The 24,300-nt window shown below is 43.2% G+C and overlaps 1 protein-coding gene across 2 annotated transcripts in view; it reads right to left on the bottom strand.

Moving 5' to 3' along the window:
* The window catches only part of PPEF1 (protein phosphatase with EF-hand domain 1), a 109,219-nt gene extending 86,719 nt beyond the window's left edge, over window positions 1–22,500 (bottom strand). The window contains exons 1-4 of one of the 2 annotated variants that reach the window (XM_047843808.1): window positions 22,371–22,500; window positions 21,595–21,836; window positions 15,750–15,836; window positions 6,158–6,319 (exon numbers count right to left, since the gene is read on the bottom strand). In XM_047843808.1, coding sequence (XP_047699764.1) covers window positions 6,158–6,227 — 70 coding nt within the window. In that variant the 5' untranslated portion in view covers window positions 6,228–6,319; window positions 15,750–15,836; window positions 21,595–21,836; window positions 22,371–22,500. Of the gene's footprint in view, window positions 1–6,157; window positions 6,320–13,528; window positions 13,565–15,749; window positions 15,837–21,594; window positions 21,837–22,370 lie in introns of those variants that run through there. The other variant, XM_047843809.1, reaches the window with a different exon arrangement.
* Window positions 22,501–24,300: the final 1,800 nt, after the last annotated feature.

Genomic DNA, 24,300 nt, shown 5'->3' with positions numbered 1-24,300 from the left:
AAGGTACTTTGTAGGAGTAAATTTAAAGTTAGTTTCCAAGAGCAGCGACATTGGGAGGAACCGTAGAAGGGTGTGACGGTTGATGGCAAAAAACCCACTGTACTCAGAACTCCTTGGGTTCAAACCCCAACTCTGGCAGTGGTTAGTAATCTGACGCCGAAAAGTACTCACTCGCGGAGCGTGAGAGCTTCTTCAACTACATAAAAAAGGAATAGTAACGCTTGACTCAGGTTTACTGCAAGGATTAAATAAGAAGTATGCAGGATATTGTGAACACTCTCTAGAATATAGTTAGTAATCAGGAAATAATAGCTATCATTTTCTATCAAGAGCTTTCAAAACATTCATAACCCTTAACACAATAAGTTTGTATCTAATCACCTGAATATGGGAATAATCCAAAGTAAGGAAAAACACTACATAAAGAAATTCTCCTAAGTACTGTTTATATTAGTGAAAAAAAGGTCCCATGTTAGAGGAATAATTAAGAATATGATCATTGGGGCGCCTGGGTGGCTCAGTTGGTTAAGCGTCTGACTTCGGCTCAGGTCATGATCTCACGGCTCATGAGTTCAAGCCCTGAATGGGGCTCTGTGCTGACAGCTCAGAGCCTGGAGCCTGCTTTGGATTCTCTGTCTCCCTCTCTCTCTGCCCCTCCCCTGCTCACACTCTCTCTCTCTCTCTCTCTCTCTCTCAAAAATAAATAAACATTAAAAAAAAAAGAATATGATGATCTATCCATTAAATGAAATGTTTAGTAATGGTTAAAATGTTACAAAGCATTTATAACAACTTGAGAGATGTTTATATAACAATGTCTTAGTGCCAAAAGCAAGGCTACAAAAAATTAATGTTTAGGATGATCAAAAACCTACACTATACCAAAAAAAAAATAAAACTGGAAAGAAATTATCAAAATGTTAACAGTTGTTGTCTCTGGGTAGTGGAGTGAGGAATATTAATTATTTCCAAATGCTTTTCTATATTTTACAGTATTTCTAAATGAGAAAAACTTTTTATGGATAAATATAAGTAAATACCGTTGCTTCAGTTTTCAGCAGATTTATTATTACGAAGTCAGAATAAACATTGACTAATATATTCAACAAGAGATAATGGAAGAATAAAAAAACCATAAGGGAATACTTTGACAAGTATATGCTAATAAAGTAAATAGCTTAGATGAAATAGGCAAATTCTTAGGACACAAAATGCTGAAAATGACTCAAGAAGAAATAGAAAATCTGAATAGATCTATAACAAAAGTAGAAGTAATCAAAAAACTACCCACAAAGAAAGGCCCATGTTCAGCTTTATTTATTGATTTATTGATTTATTGATAGAGAGGGAGAGAAAGAGAGAGAGAGTGCACAAGTGGGGGAGAGAGGCAGAGGGAGGGAGAGAGAGAGAGAGAGAGAGAGAGAGAGAGAGAGAGAGAGAGAGAGAAAATCCATGCTGAGCATGGAGCCCAGTGTGGGGCTTGATCCCATGACCCTGGGATCATGACCTGAGCTGAAATCAAGAGTTGGATGTTCAACCAACTGAGCCACCCAGGAGCCCCTCTACCAAACAGTTAAAGAATTAATATCAATTCTTCACAAGCTCTTCTAAAAGATGGAAGAGAAGAAGGAATTGCAACTCATTCTGTGAGGCTAGTATTACCCTGATATCAAAACCACACAAAGACACCCCAGGGGAAAAAAAACTATAGACCAATATCTTTTATGAATATAGATGCAAAAATCATTAACAAGACACTAGCAAACTGAATCCAGCAACATATAAAAAGTATTATACTCTGTGACCAAGTGGGATTTATCTCAGGAATGCAAAATTGGTTCAACATCTGAAATTCCATTAATGTATACTGTATCATAGAACAAAGGGCAAAAACTGCATGATCGTTTCAATACATGCAGATAAAGCATTTGACAAAATTACACACCACTTCTTAATAAAATAATAAAAGCAATCAATAAACTAGGAATAGGAGTGAACTTCCTCAACCTGATAAAGAGCATCCTGGAGAAAGGCACAGCTACTATCATACTTAAAGGTGAAAGACTGAATGCTTTCCTCTATGATCAGGAACAAGACAAGGATGTGTAGTCATGAATTTCTATTCAACAGTAAGAGAGGGTCTAGTCAGGAAAATTATGCAAGAAAATGAAATCAAAGGCATAGAATAGAAAGGAAGAAGTAAAACTATCTCTATTAGCAGATGACACAGTTTGTAAATAGAAAATCCTAAGGAATCAACCAAAGTCTTGGGATACAAGATCAATATACAAAAAGCAATTGTTTTTCTACACACCTGCAATGAACAATCCAAAAATGAAATTAATAAAACAATTCCATTTTGTAATAGCATTCAAAAGAATAAAGTGCTTGGGGTAAATTTAACAAAGGAAGTGTAAAATGTAAATTCTGAATGCAAAAAATAGCGTTGAAAGAAATTAAAGACCTAAATAAATGGGAAGACATTCCATGTTCATGGATCAGTAGATGTAACTGTTAAGCTGGCAATACTCCCCAGATTGATCTACAGATTCAATGCAAGCCCCATCAACATTTCAGATGGCTTCTTTTGAGAAACTGACAAACTGATCCTAAGAGTCATATGGAAGTACAAGGGACCTGGAAAGCCAAAACAATCTTGAAAAAGAAACAAAGGTAAAGGACTCAGAATCCCAATTTCAAAACTTTCTGCAAAAGCTACAATAATCAAGACAGTGTGGTATTGGCATAAGGAGACACATAGATCAATGGAATAGAATTCAGAGTGCAGAAATAAACCCTCATATTTACAGTCCATTGATTTTTGATAAGAGTGCCAAGACTGTTCAATGGAGAAAGAACAGTCTTTTCAACAAATGGTCGTGGGGTGACTGGATATCCACATGCAAAGAATAAATTTGTACCTCTACCTCATACCATATATGAAAATCAACTCAAAATGTATCAAAAACCTAAATGTAAGAGCTAAAAATATAAAACTCTTAGAAGAAAACATAACCATAAATAATCTTGGCTTTGGCAATGGATTCTTTGTTACGATACCAAAATCACAAGCAACCAAAGAAAAAATAAATTGGACTTTATCAAAATTACAAAACCTTTCTGCTTCAAAGGATATCATCAAGAAAGTGAGAAGACAGCCCACTAAATGAAAGAAAACATTTGCAAATCATATACTCGATAAAGAACTTATAACTGGAACATATAAAGAATTCTTACAACAAAACAATATAAAAACAAATGACACAACTAAAAATGGACAAATGATCTGAATAGACATTTTTCCAGAGATCTACAAATGGCGAATGGGGTGCCTGTGTGGCTCAGTCAGTTAAGTGTCCAACTCTTGACTTCAGCTCAGGTCATGATCTCACCGTTGGGCTCTCTCTGTGCTGACCGTGTGGAACCTGCTTGGGATTCTCTTTCTCTCCCTCTCTCTCTGCCCCGCCCCTACTCATGCTTGCTCTCTCTCTCTCTCTCTCTCTCTCTCAAAATAAATAAATTTAAAAAAAAAAAGACATTTTACAAATGGCTAATAAACACATGACAAGATGCTCAATATCATTAGTCATTAGGGAAATGCAAATGAAGACCATAATGAACTACCATTTCATACCCACTAAGATGGGTATAATCAGAAGGACAGACAAGTGTTGCAAAGGATGTGAAAAAATTGGAACCATCATAGGCTGCTGGTGGAAATGCAGAACGATGCAGGCACTTGGGAAAACAGTTTGGAAGTTTCTCAAAATGTTAAACATTGAGCCACCATATGACCCAGCAATTCTGCTCCTAGGTATATACCCAAGAGCACTGAAAACATCTGTTGACACTGTAACTTGTACACGAATGCTCATAGTAGCATTGTTCATAATATAAAAAAAATAGAAACAACCCAAATGCCCACCAACTGATGAATGGGTGAGTGTGCATATTCCTACAATGGAATACTATTCAACAATTAAAAGGAATGACATTCTGATTCATGCTACAACATGAACTTTGAAAACATTATGATGAATGAAAGAAGTCAGACAGAAAAGACTCATATGATCTGATTACATTTATATGAAATGTGCGGGAAGAGTCCGAATCTATAGAGACGGAAAGGAGATTAGTGATTGCCTAGGGCTGGGGAGGTAGGCGGTAGGGGAGTCACTGCTAATGGTTTGGGGGAAGGATATGAGAATGTTCTAAAATTGATAGTGGCGATGGTTGTACAGCTCTGTGAACATACTAAAAACCGGTGAATTAGACGCTTTAACCTGGTGAGTTGTGTGGCATGTGAATGATATCTCAATAAAACTGCTCTTTTTAAAAAGCAATGCAGGAAAACAGTTTGACATTTCCTCAAAAAGTTATACACAGAATTACCGTAAGACCTGGCAATTTCACTCCTAGGTATATACCCCCAAAGAACTGAGAACAGGGACTCAAACAAGTACACGTACATTCATGTTCAAAGCAGCACTATTCACAGTAGCCAAAGAGGTGGAAATAACCCAAATGTCCATCCACAAAGGAATGGACACACAAAATGTGGTCTCAACGTACAATGGAATACTATCCAGCCTTAAAAAGGAATGAAGTATGAAAGATGCTACAATCTGGATGCTAAGTGAAAGGGGGCAGAAGGTACATTGTATATGTGACATACAGGATAGGTACGTTCACAGAGGCAGAATATAGACGGGTGGTTGTCAGGGGCTGGAAGGAGAGAGAAATTGGGAGAAACTGCTTAATATAAAAGGGGGTTTGCTTTGGAGTGATGGAAATGTATGCAACTAGAGAGAAGGGCAGTTACACAACTTTGTGACTGTACCCAGTGCCACTGAAATGTTCCCTTTAGAATGATTAATTAATTTTATGTTATGTGCATTTCACCTCGGTAATTTATTTAAAAGAAAAACCAATCCAAAAATCTAAAGTAATATTTCCATTTACCTGCAACATTTTAAAAGTTGAGAAGTATTTCAAAAAGAGAGAATTCACTGTTATGAGTTTGGCTTGGCCTTTTTGTTTGTTTAACCTAAGAATTTTGGCGAAATTTAAAGAACGCTATGTAATCCTACATATAAAAAGATAATTACTTGCTTTACTCTCTTATGGTAAATTATGACCATGGAATTAGCTCAGTTGGAGCTTTTGAAAGATTTACAGATTTGAAAGAGTTAGTACATCTCCCTACTGTGGGAGATCGGTTTTGCTAACTCATGGAGCAGAACAGCATTTGATTCCCAAGAGAAAACATCACACGCTAATTAGTAGAGAATACTCTGCGTCCTAAACTGTCCATCTTAAGCCTGAGTGAACCTCCAAAAGCAACAGGTGGAAGAGGAATTGGGAAAATTATCTACAACCTAGACACCAGAGGAATGGAGCGTGAGAGTGAATAATTCACATAATCTTCCCAGTTTGTTTGTTCTTTAAGTTGCTTGTGGAAACTATGTCTCTTAAACACTCAAGTGAGTTGCAACTTGGTAGGTATGAGAACCTCAGTATGAAATAAACAAAGGGAATACTTAAGCCTCTAATTATATAGGGGTTTTGGGGGGCATGTCATGTATTTAGAAACAACACCCTTTTGGGGAAGCAGATGATCTTGCATTTCCCAAACTCTACCTGGAATATTCTAAAAACATGGGGGCAAATCTCATGAAGTTCTGTGTTGAATAGCTATAAAAAATAATCCGATCACCGAGTTACAAACTCTAATAAAAAGTCAACGATGCCACTAAACACCACATAGGTATGGATACAGCTATTTATAAGCATATCGAATAAACAGAGGTAAATGCACAGAGACTTTCTTGTTCCCTGCCACAGAGTTTTAAATTGAGATTTTATATTGGTCCATTTTCAGCTGAAATCAAATCAAACATAAACTCTCTCTTAGATAATACTTCACGGCACATCATAAATTCAGAGCTACATCTTCCTAAGTTATGCCAATGTTTAACCTTCGGCTCGAGTGATGGTGCCTTGTGCACCACCACACCGGGCTGGCGGCTGGAGGGGCAAGTGACTCAAAGGGGGAAGGGGAGAGGGCGGGGAAGGGGAGAGGGCGAATCCGGTGCACTCAGGCTCCCCGTTCATTCACGAAGACAGGCACCCCCACCCCACCCCCGCTTGCACTCACCTTGCTCAGATCTCATGTCTTTCACAGATGAAGTGCCACAGCCCATGTCTTCTAAATTATGTGTGCTCATGAATTTAACTTCTCATTCCAAAACAGTGTGAAAAGTGTGTCCCTTTATGCTGCGAGGAGCCACTCCTAGCTGACCCGCCTCAGTCAGAGATCCTGATGAGGAAGGCACAAGAGGGAGGGAGGGGGAGAGGGAAGCGCCCGTTAACAGCAAGGTATCTAAGGGCTTCTCGGCAGGATTCATTTTATGCTTCTTCTCAACTGCTGTTCATCATGTGATGTGGAAAGTGATCAGACATAATGTAATCCTGGTGCATTTTCCAAAACACAGCAGCCGCACCGGAGCAACCATAGATTGCTTTTCTGCTACACATAAATTATATTCCCCCCGCCCCCCAGCCCCGTCTAGGTCAGATCAAGGTCTATATAAAATAAAGCATCAAAAATGGAAAGAGAAATGGAAATGTAAGAGCGTACAATTTTCTAATTGAAATACGGGGAATGGGATATGAAGGAGCTGATAGAATTTAACTGTTTTAGTTTTAAGTTCATAATTAAATCTATTTGGGTTTTTAAAAACACAGATTGGAGATGATGAGACAAAACAACATATTTAAAAACCTGTGCCAAAATTCAAATCAAAGTGAGTTCCTCAACACTGTTTCTCAGAACCGGTTGGAAAGCTTGTTTTAAAAAAAGAGGCCGAAGGCCTCCCCCCCCCCCAACCCCCTGACTAGAGTTCCAGAATCAGGGAGAGTGCCCTTTATGTTTGTTTGTGGGTTTTGTTCTTTCTTTCTTTCTTTCTTTCTTTCTTTCTCTCTCTCTCTCTCTCTCTTTCTTTCTTTTTTTTCTTTCTTTCTCTTTTTAAGGTAGCTCTATGCCCAAGGTGGGGCTTGAACTCAGGACCCCAGAAATCAAGAGTCAAGTGGCAAGCTCTACCTACTGAGCTGGCCAGGTGCCCCTGGGGGGAGTGCCCTTTTGAAACAAGCCAAAACGGATTTTAGTGTCCCTCCTCGTAACTGTTTTGGGTGATGCTGCCTTTATTTTGTATTGCTCCAAACCAGGCTGATCCAATCTATCTGCATTTCTTGATAGGAACAAGGTCAAAAAACAACTGACTTGGGACCCTACCAGGCACATCTATTTTTCCATTAGCAATATGCTAAAAGCTTGAAAATTTTGACTCAACTAAAGAAAGAGAAAAATGAACAAAATACCTGAATTATGGAAATATCATTAAAACAATAATAACCTTAATAAACAGATATTCTGATCAGAGCTAGGCCTAATTCTTTTATGTATTGAAATAGTTAACCCTAGTCAACGTTGGGGTATCTCCAAATTTGACAGGCACTTCTATCCGGTCTTTCTTACCTACATCATGGATAAAAAATGTTAACAAGGTCAGCTCCAAGGGCATTCCACTCCAGCCCGTTCTCCAGGGTTCCTGAAGATCCATTACATTCACACTCTCTGAACATATCTGTTCAGTCAGGTGGTAAATCCACCCATTGCAACTATTATCTTATTTATCTATGAGGCATCCTGGGAAATTTTGCTAAAAATGTTCATGAAATTAAGATATATACTTTGACACCTTGACATTCGGGACTATCCCAGCCCCGGAAGACGAAAACAGGAGGAGGAAGAGAAGGAGGAGGAGGCAATCAGTTTGGCATGATTTTAAATAACAGAATCATAGAAGTTTAAAACTGGGAGAGGCCTCTAAAATTACCTAGAAATTGGGAATGCAAACTGGTTCAGCCACTCCGGAAAACAGCATGGAGGTTCCTCAAAAAACTAAAAATAGAACTACCCTACGACCCAGCAATTGCACTACTAGGTATTTATCCAAGGGATACAGGGATGCTGTTTCGAAGGGGCACATGCACCCCCATGTTTACAGCAGCACTATCCACAATAGGCAAAGTACGGAAAGAGCCCAAATGTCCACCGCTGGATGAATGGATAAAGATGTGGTATATATATACAATGGAGTATTACTCGGCAATCAAAAAGAATGAAATCTTGCCATTTGCAGCTACGTGGATGGAACTAGAGGGTATTATGCTAAGCGAAATTAGTCCGAGAAAGGCAAAAATCATATGACTTCACTCATATGAGTACTTTAAGAGACAAAACAGACGAACATAAGGGAGGGGAAGCAAAACTCATATAAAAACAGAGAGGGGGACACAACAGAAGAGACTCTTAAATATGCAGAACAAACAGAGGGTTACCAAGGGGTTGTGGGAGGGGGGAATGGGCTAATCTACTCCTGAAATCATTGTTGCACTATATGCTAACTTGGATGTAAGTTAAAAAAAAATAAACATGGTAAAAAAAAAAAGAAAGAAAAGAAAGCACTCTAAACATTTACTCCTCACAAAAACATTGAGCTAAGTACATTATTATCCATTTACTGATATTCCATGTACCTGAAAAAAAAAAGCCTGACCTATAGTAATAAACAATAAACAAAATTTTAAAGAGAAAAAAACAAAATAAAATTACCTAGAATTTACACAAAGTGCAAGGAAGTCAAGCGACTTGCCTGATGTCATATAGACACCTTGGTCGTCAAACTCTTGCATATTACCATCGCCTGGGGAGCGTTTAAAACTCCCACTGTGCGGACAGCACCACATTAAATGAGCATCTCTGGGGGGTTAAGAAATACTGATGCCTGGGTCCCAGCCCCAGAGGTTCTGATGTAATTGGTACCGGGTGGGATTGGGCATCAAGAGCCTTTTAAACTCCCCAGATGATTCTAATGTGCAGCCAAGTTTGACAGTCTTTAATAGAGACGATGTTTTAGCAAACCCATGACGACACCTGAGGATCATCACATTTTCCTCTAAATGCTTTGACTCCATCTGTTTGGAATAAAATTTTTCCAAAGGTCATGTCAGTCTTATAAAGCTGTGGTTTCGGGCATCTTATTCTTTTCTCCTTTTTGAAACTGGAGTGCTATTTACCCATCACCTGCCTTCTCTCCATACTTAGAAATTTCTTACAGGTTCTCTGCAGCACCTATGAGAACACATCTACGGGGGCCCTTCATCACCGTTTGAAGTAGTTCATCTCGGCCTGGTGACCTTCTCCATGTGCCTAGGTCAGTGCTCTCCAACGTAAGTATCATAAGACTCACCAGGGGGAGGTTATTAAAAAATGAAGACTCAAGCTTTACCACCAATACTCAGATTTAAGCAGTCTGGCGGGCCTGGGAATCTGCAATTAAAGTGCAGCCTCCAGAGGCACCTGGGCGGCTCAGCCAGTTAAGCGTCTGACTTCGGCTCAAGGCATCATCTCACAGTTCGTGTGTTCGAGCCCCACGTCGGGCTCTGTGCTGACAGCTCAGAGCCTGGGCCTGCTTCGGATTCCGAGTCTCCCTTTCTCTCTGCCCCAACCCTGCTCGCTCTCTCTCTCTCTCTCTCTCTCAAAAATGAAATAAACATCAAAAAAAAAAATTAAAGTGCAGCTTTCAGGGGACTGTGACACAGGCACTCCCAGGTCTCAGTTTGAGAAACACTGCTCTCCATATCTCCCTTGGGCTTCGCGTCCATCTTTACGGTATTTATTCTGCTCCTTTTTGTGAATACATAAGAGTAGGGCATTGAGTAGGCAACACCGATGCAACGATAAGAAGTGAGATATTTCAATCTTGATTTTCTTTTTGCAGAAAAAACATACAACAGTATCTCTCCAAAGGTATTTGGTTCTCAGCCACCCCTCAGTTCATTATGCCACAAACAAAATTCCATATAAAATTCACTAGGAGCTAAAGAGCACCAGACTCGAGTATGTTTCTGTCAGGCTGTAAGATCCCACGGGTATCTTTCTTTCTACGTACTCCTCCTTGAACCTCTGGCACCTACACAGTGCCTTTCACACAGCAGGTGTTTGAGAAATGCTAAATGAATTAATGGAGATTTCTAAGTCAGACTCCTTTAAAAAAATGAATTGCTGAAAGTCATTATTGGTCTGTGATTTGCTGCAGATACATGCTATTCGAACATATAAAAGCCTTTTATTAAACCAGAAAATGGGTAGTACTTAGACATTCCTTTTTAAAGAAGATTTTAAAATCATGATGGAGAAAAAACTGAGGATTGTTCTAGAATTCTTTGGTTATTAGGAAACAACCTGCTGTTCGAATTTTTACATTATTAAGTAACACTCACTAAGCGAATTATTCTCAAACTGTTTTTCTCCTTCAGGTAACAGGTAAAACAAACAAAAAAGCTCCTTTCAATGCTCACCAAAACAAGAGGTGGCTAAGGCCAGGTGCCACTTTTTACTCCCACACTCTGTCCAAGCTAGACTGCCATCATCCACTTAAAGGCAGAGAGGAAAACAAGTTTTTAAGCAGCGTAGGTACCTTTGAGGACATCTCTAGCTGGCTGTTAAGCTGATAAAAATGATTTGGGGATTTTCCATTATTTGAGAAAAATCTAAGCTTCTTCCATTTCTGGCCCTCTGTCAGCACTAGAAAAGCATTTAGTGTGCTAAAGAAGTCTCTGGAGAAATGATTCCCTGGGGCCTGAAAGGGGTCCTCTGGCTCAGGAGGTGGGGAGTTTCTACAGGGTTCACAAAGACCCCGGAATGCCATAGTCAGTGACATGTACCACTGAAAAGGTAGATCTCGGCAAAAAAAAAACCAACTTGAAACCTTCCCAGAGCGGCTGCCCCTACCAATATCTATACGCCAAAGATGGTTTTAAAGCACAAACATGAAACAGTGACTCATCACTGGCGCTCACTTATAATCTGTGAAAGAAAAGGCTTCTAAGGCTTCTGCTAAAAGGCTTTTACTGTAAGTGGGGGCAGCCAGGGTAACTGAAGGGCAGAACTGTTTGAGGTCCGGCTCTCTTCATCCCACTTTTCACTTCCCAAGGTGAAAACACAAGAAAACAACAAGGGATGGCCCTTGGAGCCAACCTAACCTCGGCCATTAAGCACCCTCCAAGCGCTAGCCCGGCCTCCCCAAGTTGTTCTTATCCGTTCTGAACTTTATTGTATCACCAAGCGCATTCTTATCGGACTCCCACATCTCAGCTCAGCCACCTGGGCCTTGATTCTGCCTCTGGCCTTCTAGATTTGAATGGCGTGGTTACCCATGCTCAAAACTCAGCCTTTCTCAGCGATGCAGCCTTTTATGAGAAATTCCTACTCTAGTTCCGGCCCTGCGGAACCCAAACCCGGAAGTCATAGTCATTCAACCGGCACCACACCCCCAAGCCCAAAGTGGGAGTGCAGTTGGCAGGTCTAATTCTTCCCCCGGGTTCATCCTCTCCAGTATTCATAAAAACAAGCGTTCTGTAGCCTGATGTCTGTGGCCTAAACATAACCAAGGGGCACAGAGTGGGGCCGAGGAGTCCTTGGCAGATGGCCCTAGAGAGGCCCCTTCCAGCCCAACCTGTGCAGTGGAACACTCTAGCCTTTCCTCGTGTCCAGGCTCTCGAATGAATAAGGGGCGGTCTGTGAGCCCAACCTGGTGAGTCTTCCTCGCTCTCATCAGATGAAAGGATAAGAAGAGGGAGCAAACTACACTGACCACCAGAAGGTGTCTGAAGGCATGTGGTACCGTATCGACAGGATGGGAAGCAAGAGGCAGCTTGGCCTGGTGCCAGGTTTTCCAAAATATGTCTGTGGGAGAGTAGTTCTCTGTGCTTTAGGATTCCGCGAATAAGACAAAAAAGGCCCCACAGTCAAGTAAGACAGATTTCCTGACTGCAGGATTCCTCACGTCCCAAACAGCCTCGCAGGGGACAGCTTTTGAAGAAAAGCATCTCAAGAGTATATACTGTTCCAAACTGCTTGTTCCTAACTACCGACTGATGGCTCAGTAGAGCCCGGGCCTTAGAAGTCACACAAACTGGCTGGCTCAGGCATAGGAGATGTGACTCTTTTTTTTTTTTTTAATGTTTATTTATTTATTTTGAAAGAGAGAGAGAGAGAGAGAGAGAGAGAGAGCCTGCGAGCAGGGGAGGGGCAGAGAGAGGGGGAGAGAGAATCTTAAGCAGGCTCCGTACTGTCAGTACACAGCCCGACACGGGGCTCGATCTCACCAACCATGAGATCATGACCTGAGCGGAAATCCAGAGTCGGATTCTTAACCAACTGAGCCACCCAGGCGCCCTGTGCAGGCGCCTCTTAATCTCAGGGTCATGAGTTCAAGCCCCACACCGGATGTGGAGCCTACTTTAAATTAATGAATGAATGAATGAATATTAACTTTTGTAAAAAAAGGAAGAGGTCAAACAAACCGGAGTTTAAATTCTTCTCAGCTAGTCATTAATTCCTCTACACCTCGCTTTTCTCATCACAGGACTAATAATGCCTACCTTACAGGCTTGTACTGAGGAGCTCAGTGGTGGGGGGAAAAAAAACCCAGTTTGAACAAAAAGCAGTTCTTCTTAGCTGATGAGTCAGGAGGGGTCACGCACGGGTGGGGGCCCGCCCAGCTAGGAGTGCTGAAACGGGACTGTGTTTGCTCAAATCTCTTCCTTCAGAATGCTTGGTCTGGGACTTCCCAGAGACTAACACCCTGGGGCGTCTACTCCTTCTGGGGGTAACTGTAGAGTCATAAGAAATGGCCTTTTTTTTCCACTGAGAACACAAAGACCCGAAAGCATGCTATGCCGGTAATAATAACAATGTAGCGAAAATCACTACTATTTGCTAAGGACCGCTATTTACCCAGCACAGTGGGTGCTTTCTATTTCTATTATTCCAGTCAATCTTAACAGCAACTTTTAAGGTAGTATCATCACCCCCATATTACAGATCAAGAGCTGAGACGCAGAAATTAAATACTGTACTCCATGGCACAGCTGTGTAGGAGCAGCGCCGAAGACCCATTCTGTGTAATAATTAAAGAACCAAAGTGTCCACGAAAAGGTCGGCTACCCCTTGGTCGCAGATCAAATCCGATCAGTCTACGCAAGCACTAAATCACTCAGGAGAACTCTCGACCATCGCAAGGAATTGTTTCCCTTTCTTGCAGAGAGATACAAGAGGCCAAGGGGGCTCGGAAGATTTCTGAACACAAAGTTGTGGAGCGGGGTTCGGGGACTGCCCCCGCGAAGGGGCTGGAAGGGTTTCCCAAAGTATCTCTTCCCTCATTTCTAGTCCTCACCCGAGGGACCACAGAGTTTTTCCAAATATCGCGCTCATTTGAAATAGGCTGCGACCCTTCACATTGCAAAGTCAGCTGTACATCTTTAAGATGATGACAGCCGACTGGGAATCCGAATCTTCGAGAAAAATCATTCCGAGAAATTGCAAAGCAACAAAACAAACTGTGTTCATAATGTAGACTTCCGCTTGCTCAAAATACCCGAGAACAAACAAACGTATTACCTCTTTCTTCCGCTTGGCCAATGCAGAGGTTTTTCCTCACCCTGGGTGTTTCAAGAGAAACAAACACAAGAAAAAACCTTCTCTACGAGGGGTGCACTGGTCTGAAAGAGAAGAGGTACAATCCCAGCTCTCTCTGGAGCACCCTCCCCCCCAACACACGCCCACACACACGTGCAAGAACGCATGCATTCACACAATCTGCAACTCACATCTCTGCAGCTCTCTGCAGGGAGAACTCTTGCTGAAATAAATCAAGAAATAAACACACATGCGCACACACGAAGAAATAACTCAAACAGGCCACGGCTGCTTTGCCTTTCAGCCTGGAAGGCGAGCTCGAGTCAGAGATCCCGGAGAGAGGCTGGGTTGGCCCGTGAGCCACAGCCATCTGCCCCAACCCTGCCCCGGAGGAGATAAAGGGAGAACACTCGAGTAATGGGCTGCGGTCACATGACTGCTTCCGAGGGGACCAGGCTCTGTACAGGCAGGACCAGGCCGATGTTTGCATACATAATGTGCATCGATACAAAACACACAATGAATTTTGAAGGGCAGAAAAGCTTTCAGTGGCTCTTTAGGTCAACTGAGGATGACTTTTAGGCCACATTACCGTAACCCGGGTATGACCGAGAGAAGTGGAAACACTAAACATTCCTCCTTAGGGCTCGAAAAGGCACGGGCTTAAGGGAGCGGCCTTGGCTGCTGTGCTGCAAATGCATTTACATGACAGTTTTATTCCTCTAGCTATTCTATTAGCTGCTTGACGGAGAACCTATCTGTGAAAGGGAGATTCGCCTCCCTTCATCAGCAGAAAGGAAATTGAAAGTTGACCTGTCATTTTGCTGAGCTAGCTGAGGAGGGGGAGGAGGAAGACCCGTTTGAAGAAGCAGGTGCCCATATCAGTACCGGCTGCCACCAGCCACAGTTCTGTCGGCTTTCGAGGCAATGCAGCGGATTCTGGCTCCCGGAGTCTCATACTGACGGCAGCTGCACCCACAGCAATTTTCCTCCCAAATTCTGCCTGGCTGGTTACACGGCATATGCTCTGGAGCTTCCCGGCCTTGGGCACTGCAAGCTAGGATTTAAAGGACTCCGGCCAAGATCATATCGTAACCCCACCCAAGCTGCTCTTTAGCCAATTCCTCTCTGCGATCGAGAGCCATAGGAGATCCAGTAAAGTGGTTACCTAAGCTTGCTATTTAATCTAATGGAGTCACTTTAAAAATCACTGGAAAGGCAGCTCTGGGCTTCTGCACTCCCATTAGCATATTAAATATTATCAGAGGGCCTCATTATGAGGCAATACAACCATACAGGTTTCCATGGTAGGGACTCCAAGACTAAGACCTAATGAGGCTGCCATACACAGTATAAATGACAGCGTAATTACCCAGGCTCTCAAAAGATAGTGGACAAAGTCGCTCCACGGCCACTGTGTTTCCGGCCAAATGCCTATTCAATCCACGGTGATCAAACGATGGCTGTGTCTAGATACGGTTGTTCAAATGTCACCCCTTCTATGTGAAGCCTTTCCTAAATCACCAAAGGGGAGTTCGGCAGTCTTTTCTTCTGGTTCCACAAGCTGTGTGCGCGCCCACTTACAGAGCTTCCCAAAGTGCGCTACAGTTTGTCCTTTTACATGCGAAATCCTGAAAGGGAGGGATCCATGTCATTCCTCTTGGCATTCCCAGCCGCAAATGCCTAAGAGGTACTCACCAGGTATTTGTCTAATCGCAGAAAGAGAGGAAAGGAGGGAAAGAACTCGTGCTGTAGGTGGCTCTTTTAATGGCCGGCCCCTGGACCATGAATTGCATTGGCTGTAGCCTTTGTGTGATCTGTCTGAAACTCAGAATCTGCTTAAAATGAAGAATTCCACCCTATTTTCCCACTGTACAAAGAATGCCAAAATGGGACTCGGAGCACCACAAAGAATCTTCTAGCCAGCCAGCCTCCACTGTTGAACGAATCAGCACTGACATATGTGAACAGTAATGATAATAACATGTATTGAGCGTGTGTACTAGGTTCTAGGCACTTGTTAATTTGACATGTGTTAATCTTATTTAATCCACACACCATCCTATTATCCCTGTTACGCTTTAGGAACTCTAGCCCGAAGTCAAGCAGCAAATGAGTGGCAGAGCTGGGATTTGAACCCGGGCACTTTGATTCTGGAACTCCTGCTTATGATATCCTTACTCTATACTGCCTCGGTCAGCACCTTATGTGTTGGCAAACTGAAGGTTCCAGCGTCTTCTCAGATGCTCTGTGACTTTCCTCCAGCTGAGCAGGGATGTGTTCTCCCGGCCTGAAAACAGAAAAAATAATCGGCAAAGTAATGCTGACAGTTTTAAACTCACTCGTTAACAGATTTGTACCCCTCACAGTCAAGGGCGATTTCTCTCTCAGTGGGCACATCATCCTATGAAAACAGCCAACAGGAAAGGTGAGGGCTCACTTCCCCCCTGGGAAAAGGCCACGGCAATACCAGATCATCCTCAACTAAGATGGCCTGAGCTCTTCAAGTCAACACATCGTCATCGAGCCACCCCTACGTGGCAGATACTGTGCTGAAGGATGGAGACGTAAATGGCGAACAAAATGGACATGATCAGGTGAGGCAAACCCACAGGTGAATAAGTCATCAAAATAAAATCACAAATTGCAATCTTTCTCTCATATCGAAATATAAACACCAGGCATCTAAAACAGTGCTAGGCACAAAACAGATCTTTATTACACGGATAAATGAAAGCAAATCAGTATGATAGGATCTCTAGTAGGACAGTTGAGGGGCACAGAGAAAGAGCCCCATCCCCAAGAGGGGGATAGAGGAAGGCTTTCTAAAAGAAGTGATGCTGGAGTGCCTGGCTGGCTCAGTCAGTAGAGTGTGTAACTCTTGATCTCAGGGTTGGGGGTTCAAGCCCCACGTGAGGCATAAAGTTCAGTTAAAGAATAAATACATAAAAGTAAAGAAAAATAAAAGAATGATGCCCGGCCCTCAGGCCCTAATGACCCAGCAGTCAACCAAGGAGAAAGGAGGTGAGGGAGAGAAGAGGCAGACAAGAGGGACGCGTATTCTTGCGCATGGGCGTATCTTACAGTACTTAACAAGGATGTGAAATGGGAGAGGGAAAACAAAAATCAGCATGAACGGAGTTCCGAACACGGCAATTAGACTTACAAGTGGGTAGAGAAAAGTGCCCGTCTGCTATGACTGAACAATGGCAGCTTCTCCAGCTCTACAGGCTGGACTCCCTCTTTCGTGGCTGTCTGTCCTTCCTTCCTCACTTCCCCATTTCCCTACTGGGTTTGCCTTCACCTCCCAAGTAGACGTAGTCTCACATGCTTGGCTCGGGGTCTGCCTCTGAGGGAACCCAAGCCAGGACATTCGTCTAGTCTACGGCAGCAGCAAGCTACAGAAAGAGAGGAACAGAGAGGGCTGATTACCTCACAAGGGAGAGACTGAGCGTTGCAGGCAAGGCTCCCCTACCTCGCAAGCCTCCTGACGTTGGCCACACTGCCATCTTCTACCAAGGAGAAGTAAGGCTAATGGGCAGCTCCTCTTACTGGTCATGACACACACTGAGAATATGCTGGACTCGAGACAGAACAGCTGGGTTTGGGAAGAGACTGAGGAAAAAAAAAAAAAACACCCGATGTGTGCAGATCTATCGGGTGGTGAGTACTTAAGGTGTCCGTCCACTCACGGCCCCTGATACCGCAACGCCCGATAGCACTCCTTTGGACGGTAGAAAGCAAAATACTGGAACTCACATTTTTACCTATTTTTAAACTCCTTTTGAATTTCCTGTTTTCACGTGTGTGTGGCAATGTAGACAATATACGAGTTCAGTAGTATCAGTTACAAATAAGTTAGTATGCCTGTATGAGGCGTCCAGTCTCAAAAAGCTTTTACTGTGACTGGTTCGTGATCAAAAACATTCAAAGAATCTTGACTTCGAGAGCCTACTTCCTTTTAAAGAGCAGGAAGGAACACCAAGCGATTTCACTTTTCAATAAAGAGAAAGGACTGAGCATATTTCCAGGGATGAATTTTGGGTATTGAAAAGCCACGTTAAGTAGGAGAAAAGAGAGGCCAGATTTGGCACGTCATCAGAAAGTCATTAAAAGAAATTAAAGGTGGGTTACAATTCACTATCAAGGGAAAGAAATTCCTCTCCCTTGAAGGTCAGTGCTGGCCAGATGTATCTGTTGGGGTCACCTGGTCAGCAGCCACAACGACAGGCTGGAACAGCTGTCATTATGTGTTGAAGTTTACAAGTTCGGCTTTGAAAAGGCCCCATCTTGGGCACAAAAGTTGACCTTTCCACGGCTGTAATTTAACAAACAGAAGATTAGTAAGTATGAAAAGTTAAATTTTGACCACTGCTTAACCTAACCCTAGCTTGGTCTGAGATAGCTTAAGTTGAAAACAAAAAACAGGGGTGCCTGGCTGGCTCAGTTGATGGATCATGCGACTCTTGATCTCGGGGTTGTGAGTTCGAGCCCCATTTTGGGTGTAGAGATTACTTAAAAAAATAAAATATTTAAAAAAAACAAAACAAAACAAAAATAAACCTCTTTGAATTGACCCTGAATGTTCAGAAATCAAATCAAAAAGCTTCACGGAGAGTCGTGGTCTGGGCGGAATAAGGACACTCTCCCCACTCGACCTGTCTCTCCTGCAGAAGGAAGCTATAAAAAACCTGGGCAGAATCCACGGAGCAGCTATTTGAGGACTGTGGCAGGCAGACCCAAGATGGCCCCCAATAATCCCCGCCTCCTGGTATTCATGCTCTTGTGTAATCCCTCTCCTTCAGTATAAAGCTGGATCTAGTGACCGACTTCCAGTCAATAAAATACAGCAAAGGTGTTGGGCTATTGCTTCTGTGACTAGGTTATAAAAGATTGTGACTTGCTGTCTTGCTAGCAGACTCTCTCTATTGCCTTCACAACTTGTGCGCTTTTGAGGAGGTAAGCCGCCATGTTGGAGAGGCCTATGTGGCAGGACTGAAAGAAGTCTCTGACCAAAAGCCAGCAAGGAATGGAGGCTCTCAGTCGGACAGGCCTCAAGGAACTGAATTCTGCCAACAACCACTTGAGTTTGGAGGTGGACCCTTCTCCAGTTGAGCCTTACAACGACTGTAGCCTAGCCAACACCTTGATTACAACAGCTTGTGAGGACCCATGGAAGCCACGCCTGGATTCATAACCCACAGAAGCTGTGAGATCATAAGTGTGCACTTTAAGCTTCTGAAGTTTTTGGTAACTTATTGCATAGCAATGAACAAGTAACACAAGGACCCTGAAAAGTCAGCAGCAGAAGGAAGACTGAAGAAGATGATCAGAGTTTGAAGTACCACAAATCGGTACCATTTTTTCCCCCCGTGGTTCCCCTAGACTGGATTTGAGGAGGCAGAAATTCAAAGGACAGCCACTGCACACCCATTAGGAGAGTTAAAGACAATTTAATAATACCCAGCACTGGTATGGAGGGTGTGGAGCAACGGAGACTCTCACGCTTTGCTGGTGAGAATGCAAAAGGGTACATTTACTCTGAAAAAGAGTCCGGTAGTTTCTTATGAAGTTGAACACACACTCACCTTATGACATCACAAGCCTACCCCCGGGCGTTTACTTTAGAGAAATGAAAGCTTATATTCACACAAAAGGCCCGTACCAACAGGCTCATATGGTCGAATACTGAAAACAGCCCAAAGGTCCTTCAGGGGGTGAATGTATACACAAACCGTGGGGCAACTTAACAACGAAAAGGAGATTATCAACACGCACAACCTGGATGAATCTCAAAGGCGTTATGCTGAGTAAAAGAAGCCGGCTTAAAAGACCACATACATTGCTATGACATTCTCAGAAAGTCAAAACCACAGTGATGGAGAACTGCTCCGTGGTTGCCAGGGTTTCTGGGTGCGGGAGGGTGTGAGTACAAAGGGGTGGCGAGAGCCAGTTTGGGGAGGCAGTGTTCCGTATCCTGATTGGGGTGGTGGTTACACTAACCTATCCATGTGTCTGGATTCACAGAACTGTACAGGTCGATTTTACTGTACACGAATTTAAAAATTTTTTAAAAGCCTCAGAGTTGGCTCTGGTCTAGTGCCTTAGGGTCTGCAAGATACTAAAGTCCCCACGGACTGATTTTGCCAAGGGCCTCCCTAAATCACAGCCAGACGCAGCGTCTTCCTACAATGGACCACGAGCACTAAGGAAAACGCTTGCTCTTCCCTCTGACTTCACTTGTAGCTCTCCACCCAGGGGCAAAACTTGAAAAACAGAGATCCCCGTGAGAAAACATAGCCCACCCATTCTCTATTCGACAGGTACTTCCCGAGCGTGTTCCAGCTACGAGGCAGGGATAAAAAAATGAATACATTCTGATCCATTTCCCTTCCAGGTTCACAATTGAATGAGGGACACGGGTCTGTCCACAAATAATTTCAAGACAGGAGGCACAGGTACAGAGATATGCCCACGTACCGCTGGAGTCTAGAAGGATATTAGTTCTGCCAGGGCAAGTGAGGAAATACTTCACAGAACGTGCAAGATGGGAAAAGGCAGTCCAGGGAACATGGGAGCGCGTTATATTTGAGTAGTGCTTCCTGAGACTAGGGGAGAGGGGGTGTGCAAAGCTGAGGATGGGGAGGTAGGTTGGTGCCAATCATAACAAGGAACTCAGGGTTTTACTCACCGGTCAGGGATTACAATTTCGAATGCTTGCATGGGCTGGGGCAGATAATATAAATGAACAATACAACCTAGGTGGAAGTGATGGAACATTCTAGAGAGTTTTTTGCCTAAATGAAGCAGCTGCTACTTACTGGTAGCTCCCTCTTAGGCTGCCATCCAGAAATCCTGGCCCAGCGCTGCCCGATGTAATTTTTCGAGAGAAGCCGAACATATTTTTATGTAAAAATCTCCCTATTTTTAAATGTCACAATGGGTCTATTTCTGCAAATTTAAGATGCCATCGATTATCAGGTACGTCATTGTTTTATGTACCAATAAGAAAGAAAAAAGCCACCCATCGAACCATGACACCCCATCGATTTTAACACACATTCCAATCTCAGAGGTGCTAAAGTGTGAAAAACATGTGCATCTCAGAATCAATGAAATGCAGTGATTCTCATCTTCTCAAAAACACTGTACAGACTCCACGGATTCGGTGGGAGGCGGACAGACTGTAAACTCGGTTTAAGTGAAGGGAAGCCTGAGGGTAATCTGATCAGATTCCAGCTTCAGGAAGATCACCCTGAGGGGCGGATGATGATGAACTGGGGAAAAGCCAGCCACAGGAAGACCAAGGAGGAAGCTCCCGCAACATCCCAGGAGATGCTAAGGGCTGGATTAAAGCGGTGGCAGCGGGGATGGAGAGGAGGGGCCAAATGTGAAAGCTTTTCCGGTAATAAATCCCACAGGTCCCAGCCTGGGTATAGGAAGTGAGGGAGGCAGAGGCATCAAGAATGATCCCGAGGTTTCTAGTCTGAAATCAGAGACGCATGAATCACTCCTTCAATATTTATTGGGTGTCTACCATACGCCAGGCATGACACTGAGTGCCGGGTGTAAAATGGTGGCCAAGACAGACACGGTCCCTGCCCTCTTGTCACCTAGTCTGGTGGACAGTGCCATCAGCTGTGGCAGAGTATTAACAGGGACAAGGGCAGGACACGAAGGGGAGGTGGAGAAAAATACCCGGTTCAATTGTCCTGTCGGCAGCAGAAGCCTGGGTTTAGGGCCCAGGAAATAAATCAGGTCTGCAGATTTTCATTAAGAGGTCGTCAGGTTACAGATAACAACTGAAGCAATTAGAGGGGATAAAACAGCCAGGGAGAGCTTGTAGAGAAAGAAGGCAAGACGGGTAAAAGCAGAAGCCCATTTAAAGGAAATGAGGAGGAGGGGGAGGGAACAAAGGGGACTAAAAAAGGAACGATCTGGAAAGGAAGAGGCCCAGGAGAGAGGGGTATCTGCAAACCAAGGGAGCCAGGTATTATCATATAAGCCAATATACTTTTATCTATAATTACTGAATAGAAGTAATTTACCTTGGCAATGTTCAATTCAGATCCTTCAGAGTTAGGGGTGTCTTGCACGAATGCCAAGTAGGCTTATCAGAACCGCTTCTTATTTAGAGTTGTGATATTTTTAAATATTGCCACAATCTGTTCCTTTAGCTTGTATGTGCTTGCGTTTTGCGTGTATCTCAGTTTGACATCTAGCATGAGTCAATGGCAGAGTAATGGTAATTTCTTACTTCTCCTTCTTTTCCTTCTTCAGGAGCTATAATCTGCCATTCGAAGACAAAAATAAAACAAGAATATACATTTATGCAACTCCCTCTCATACCAAAGCGCTGGGAATTGGGCAAAACTGATCTAGGCACACAGCGGAGTCCCCTCGCAAGATCATCGTGAGGCTCGTGGCCCAGAGCTCTGTCACAGGTGAGCCCTGTGATGTGGTAAGGTCCTCTGGTCCTCTGGAGTTGTTCAGAAAGGTCCTTCGTTCCACTGGACAGGAAACAAGGCCCAAAGAGGTTGGGTGGCCTCCCCAACATTACAGTCTTGCGATTTGGTGACTACTACTCCTCCTCCATCAAGGTGACCCAATTCTACCCTATAAAGATAGCCCCAATATAAATTAAAGTATGTAAATTATATGAAAGTATGTAAAATATATATTAAAGTATGAAAACCACCATACACAAAACATAAAGCCTACAAGAGGTGGCGAAATAAACAGAGGAAGGAGGTTAACTTTCAACCACACGTTCCATACCAACCCAGATTTCATTCGACTCATCTGCTCCATTAAGGGTTCTTACCCTTCTCTCCAAGTCCCGTCAGTTCTACACGGGTTCAAGGAAAACAGACTCCTAGATCTTCACTTTGTTGGCCACTGAATCTTTCAGCCTGACCTGCAGCCATTGTCACACTTAAAGGTCTTACTTAGAGAGAATGCCTCAGCCTCATCTGGAATTTTCCAGAGGTAGATTCTAGAATGATTCTTTAATAGGTTGTCCTGGCAACCCCACAATGTCAGATGCAAATATGACAGTACCTGCCAACAGAAGATGAAGAACACAACCTGGATGAGAGGACCACTTCCTGTTTATTGGGAAGACAGCTTCCAGGTTCTTCAAGCTTTCTTTTTGCCACCATTTGCCTCGCTCTCAACCATTTTTGTGCTTATGAACACAGGAAACAAAGAACAGTTGGTTTCCTGGGGGCACGCTGAAACTATTAGCTAAAACAAAGCCTGGGAAAGATCCATGGCTTTCTTTTCAAAACTCTTGCTACTGGGGCGTCTGGGTGGCTTAGCTGGTTGAGCGTCCGACTTCGGCTCAGGTCACGATCTCACGGCCCGTGAGTTCGAGCCCCACGTGGGGCTCTGTGCTGACAGCTCGGAGCCTGGAGCCTGCTTCCGATTCTGTGTCCCCTTCGCTCTCTGCCCCTAACCCACTCGCATTCTGTCTCTGTCTCTCTCAAAAATAAATAAACATTTAAAAAAATGTAAAAAAAACCCTTGCTACTATTGCCTGAGATGACCAAGGGCTCATTGTGAAGCCTTTAGAAAAGTTTTTAGGGAATTGTCTTTAAGAGCACTTCTTTTTTTTTTTTAATATTGAAAATCTTTTTTATTTTATTTACTTATTTTTTAAAATATGAAATTTCTTGTCTAATTGGCTTCCATACAACACCCAGTGCTCATCCTCATGGGTGCCCTCCTCCATGCCCATCACCCACTTTTCCCTCCCTCCCACCCCCTCAACCCTCAGTTTATTCTGTTTTTAAGAGTCTCTTATGGTTTGCCTCCCTCCCTCTCTAACTTTTTGTTTCCTTCCCCTCCCCCATGGTCTTCTGTCAAGTTTCTCAGGATCCACATAAGAGTGAAAACATACGGTCTCTGTCTTTCTCTGTAGGACTTATTTCACTTAGCATCACACTCTCCAGTTCCATCCACGTCGCTACAAAGGGCCAGATTTCATTCCTTCTCATTGCCACGTAGTATTCCATTGTGTATATACACCACAATTCCTTTATCCATTCATCAGTTGATGGACATTTAGGCTCTTTCCATCATTTGGCTATTGTTGAAAGTTAAGAGCACTTATTCTTGTCTTGGTTTCATTCGTAGACTCATTCAACAAACATTTGTTGAGCACCTCTGGTGTGCCAGGCACTGTTCTCAACCCTAGGGATATATCAGTTAACAGAACTGGCAAGTCCCTTCCCTCGTGAAGTTTATAGCCTAGTGGGGGAAGTAAACATTAATTAATCATAAAAATAAATGTGAAATTGCAAAGGAGAAGTACATGCATCATGAGAGTGAGTCAGGAGGTGAAGCAAATGCTTATCAGAGAAAGTAAGCTTTGAACTGACATCTGAAAGACAAATACTGATTAATGAGGTAAAGGTGTTGATAGGGGGAAGAAGTCAGGCATACACTTAAGACTAGTGACCTGGACTAAATAACTGAAGTCTGTGATTTGGGAACTTTCAAAGGAGAATCTAGAGTTTAATATAGGTAGGTCTTTAGTTTACCAAACCTGAAGTTAGTATTTTCACCAATATTCCAAAGAGTACAAGATCTGTGAGTCTCATCTACAGAAAACCCTTAGACAGTGCTTCTCAAACTTTAATGTGCTTATAAACCACCTGGGATTCTTGTTAAAACACAGGTTCCTGGGCCCAGCCCCTAGAGGTTCTGATTCAACAGATCTGGAGTGGGGCTCATGAATCTGTGTTGCTAAT

This window comes from Prionailurus viverrinus, chromosome X, assembly GCF_022837055.1.
Source record: "Prionailurus viverrinus isolate Anna chromosome X, UM_Priviv_1.0, whole genome shotgun sequence".
NCBI lineage: Eukaryota > Metazoa > Chordata > Mammalia > Carnivora > Felidae > Prionailurus > Prionailurus viverrinus.
Note: the sequence above shows the minus strand (reverse complement) of the source record. Positions and strands in the feature narration are given on the sequence as shown.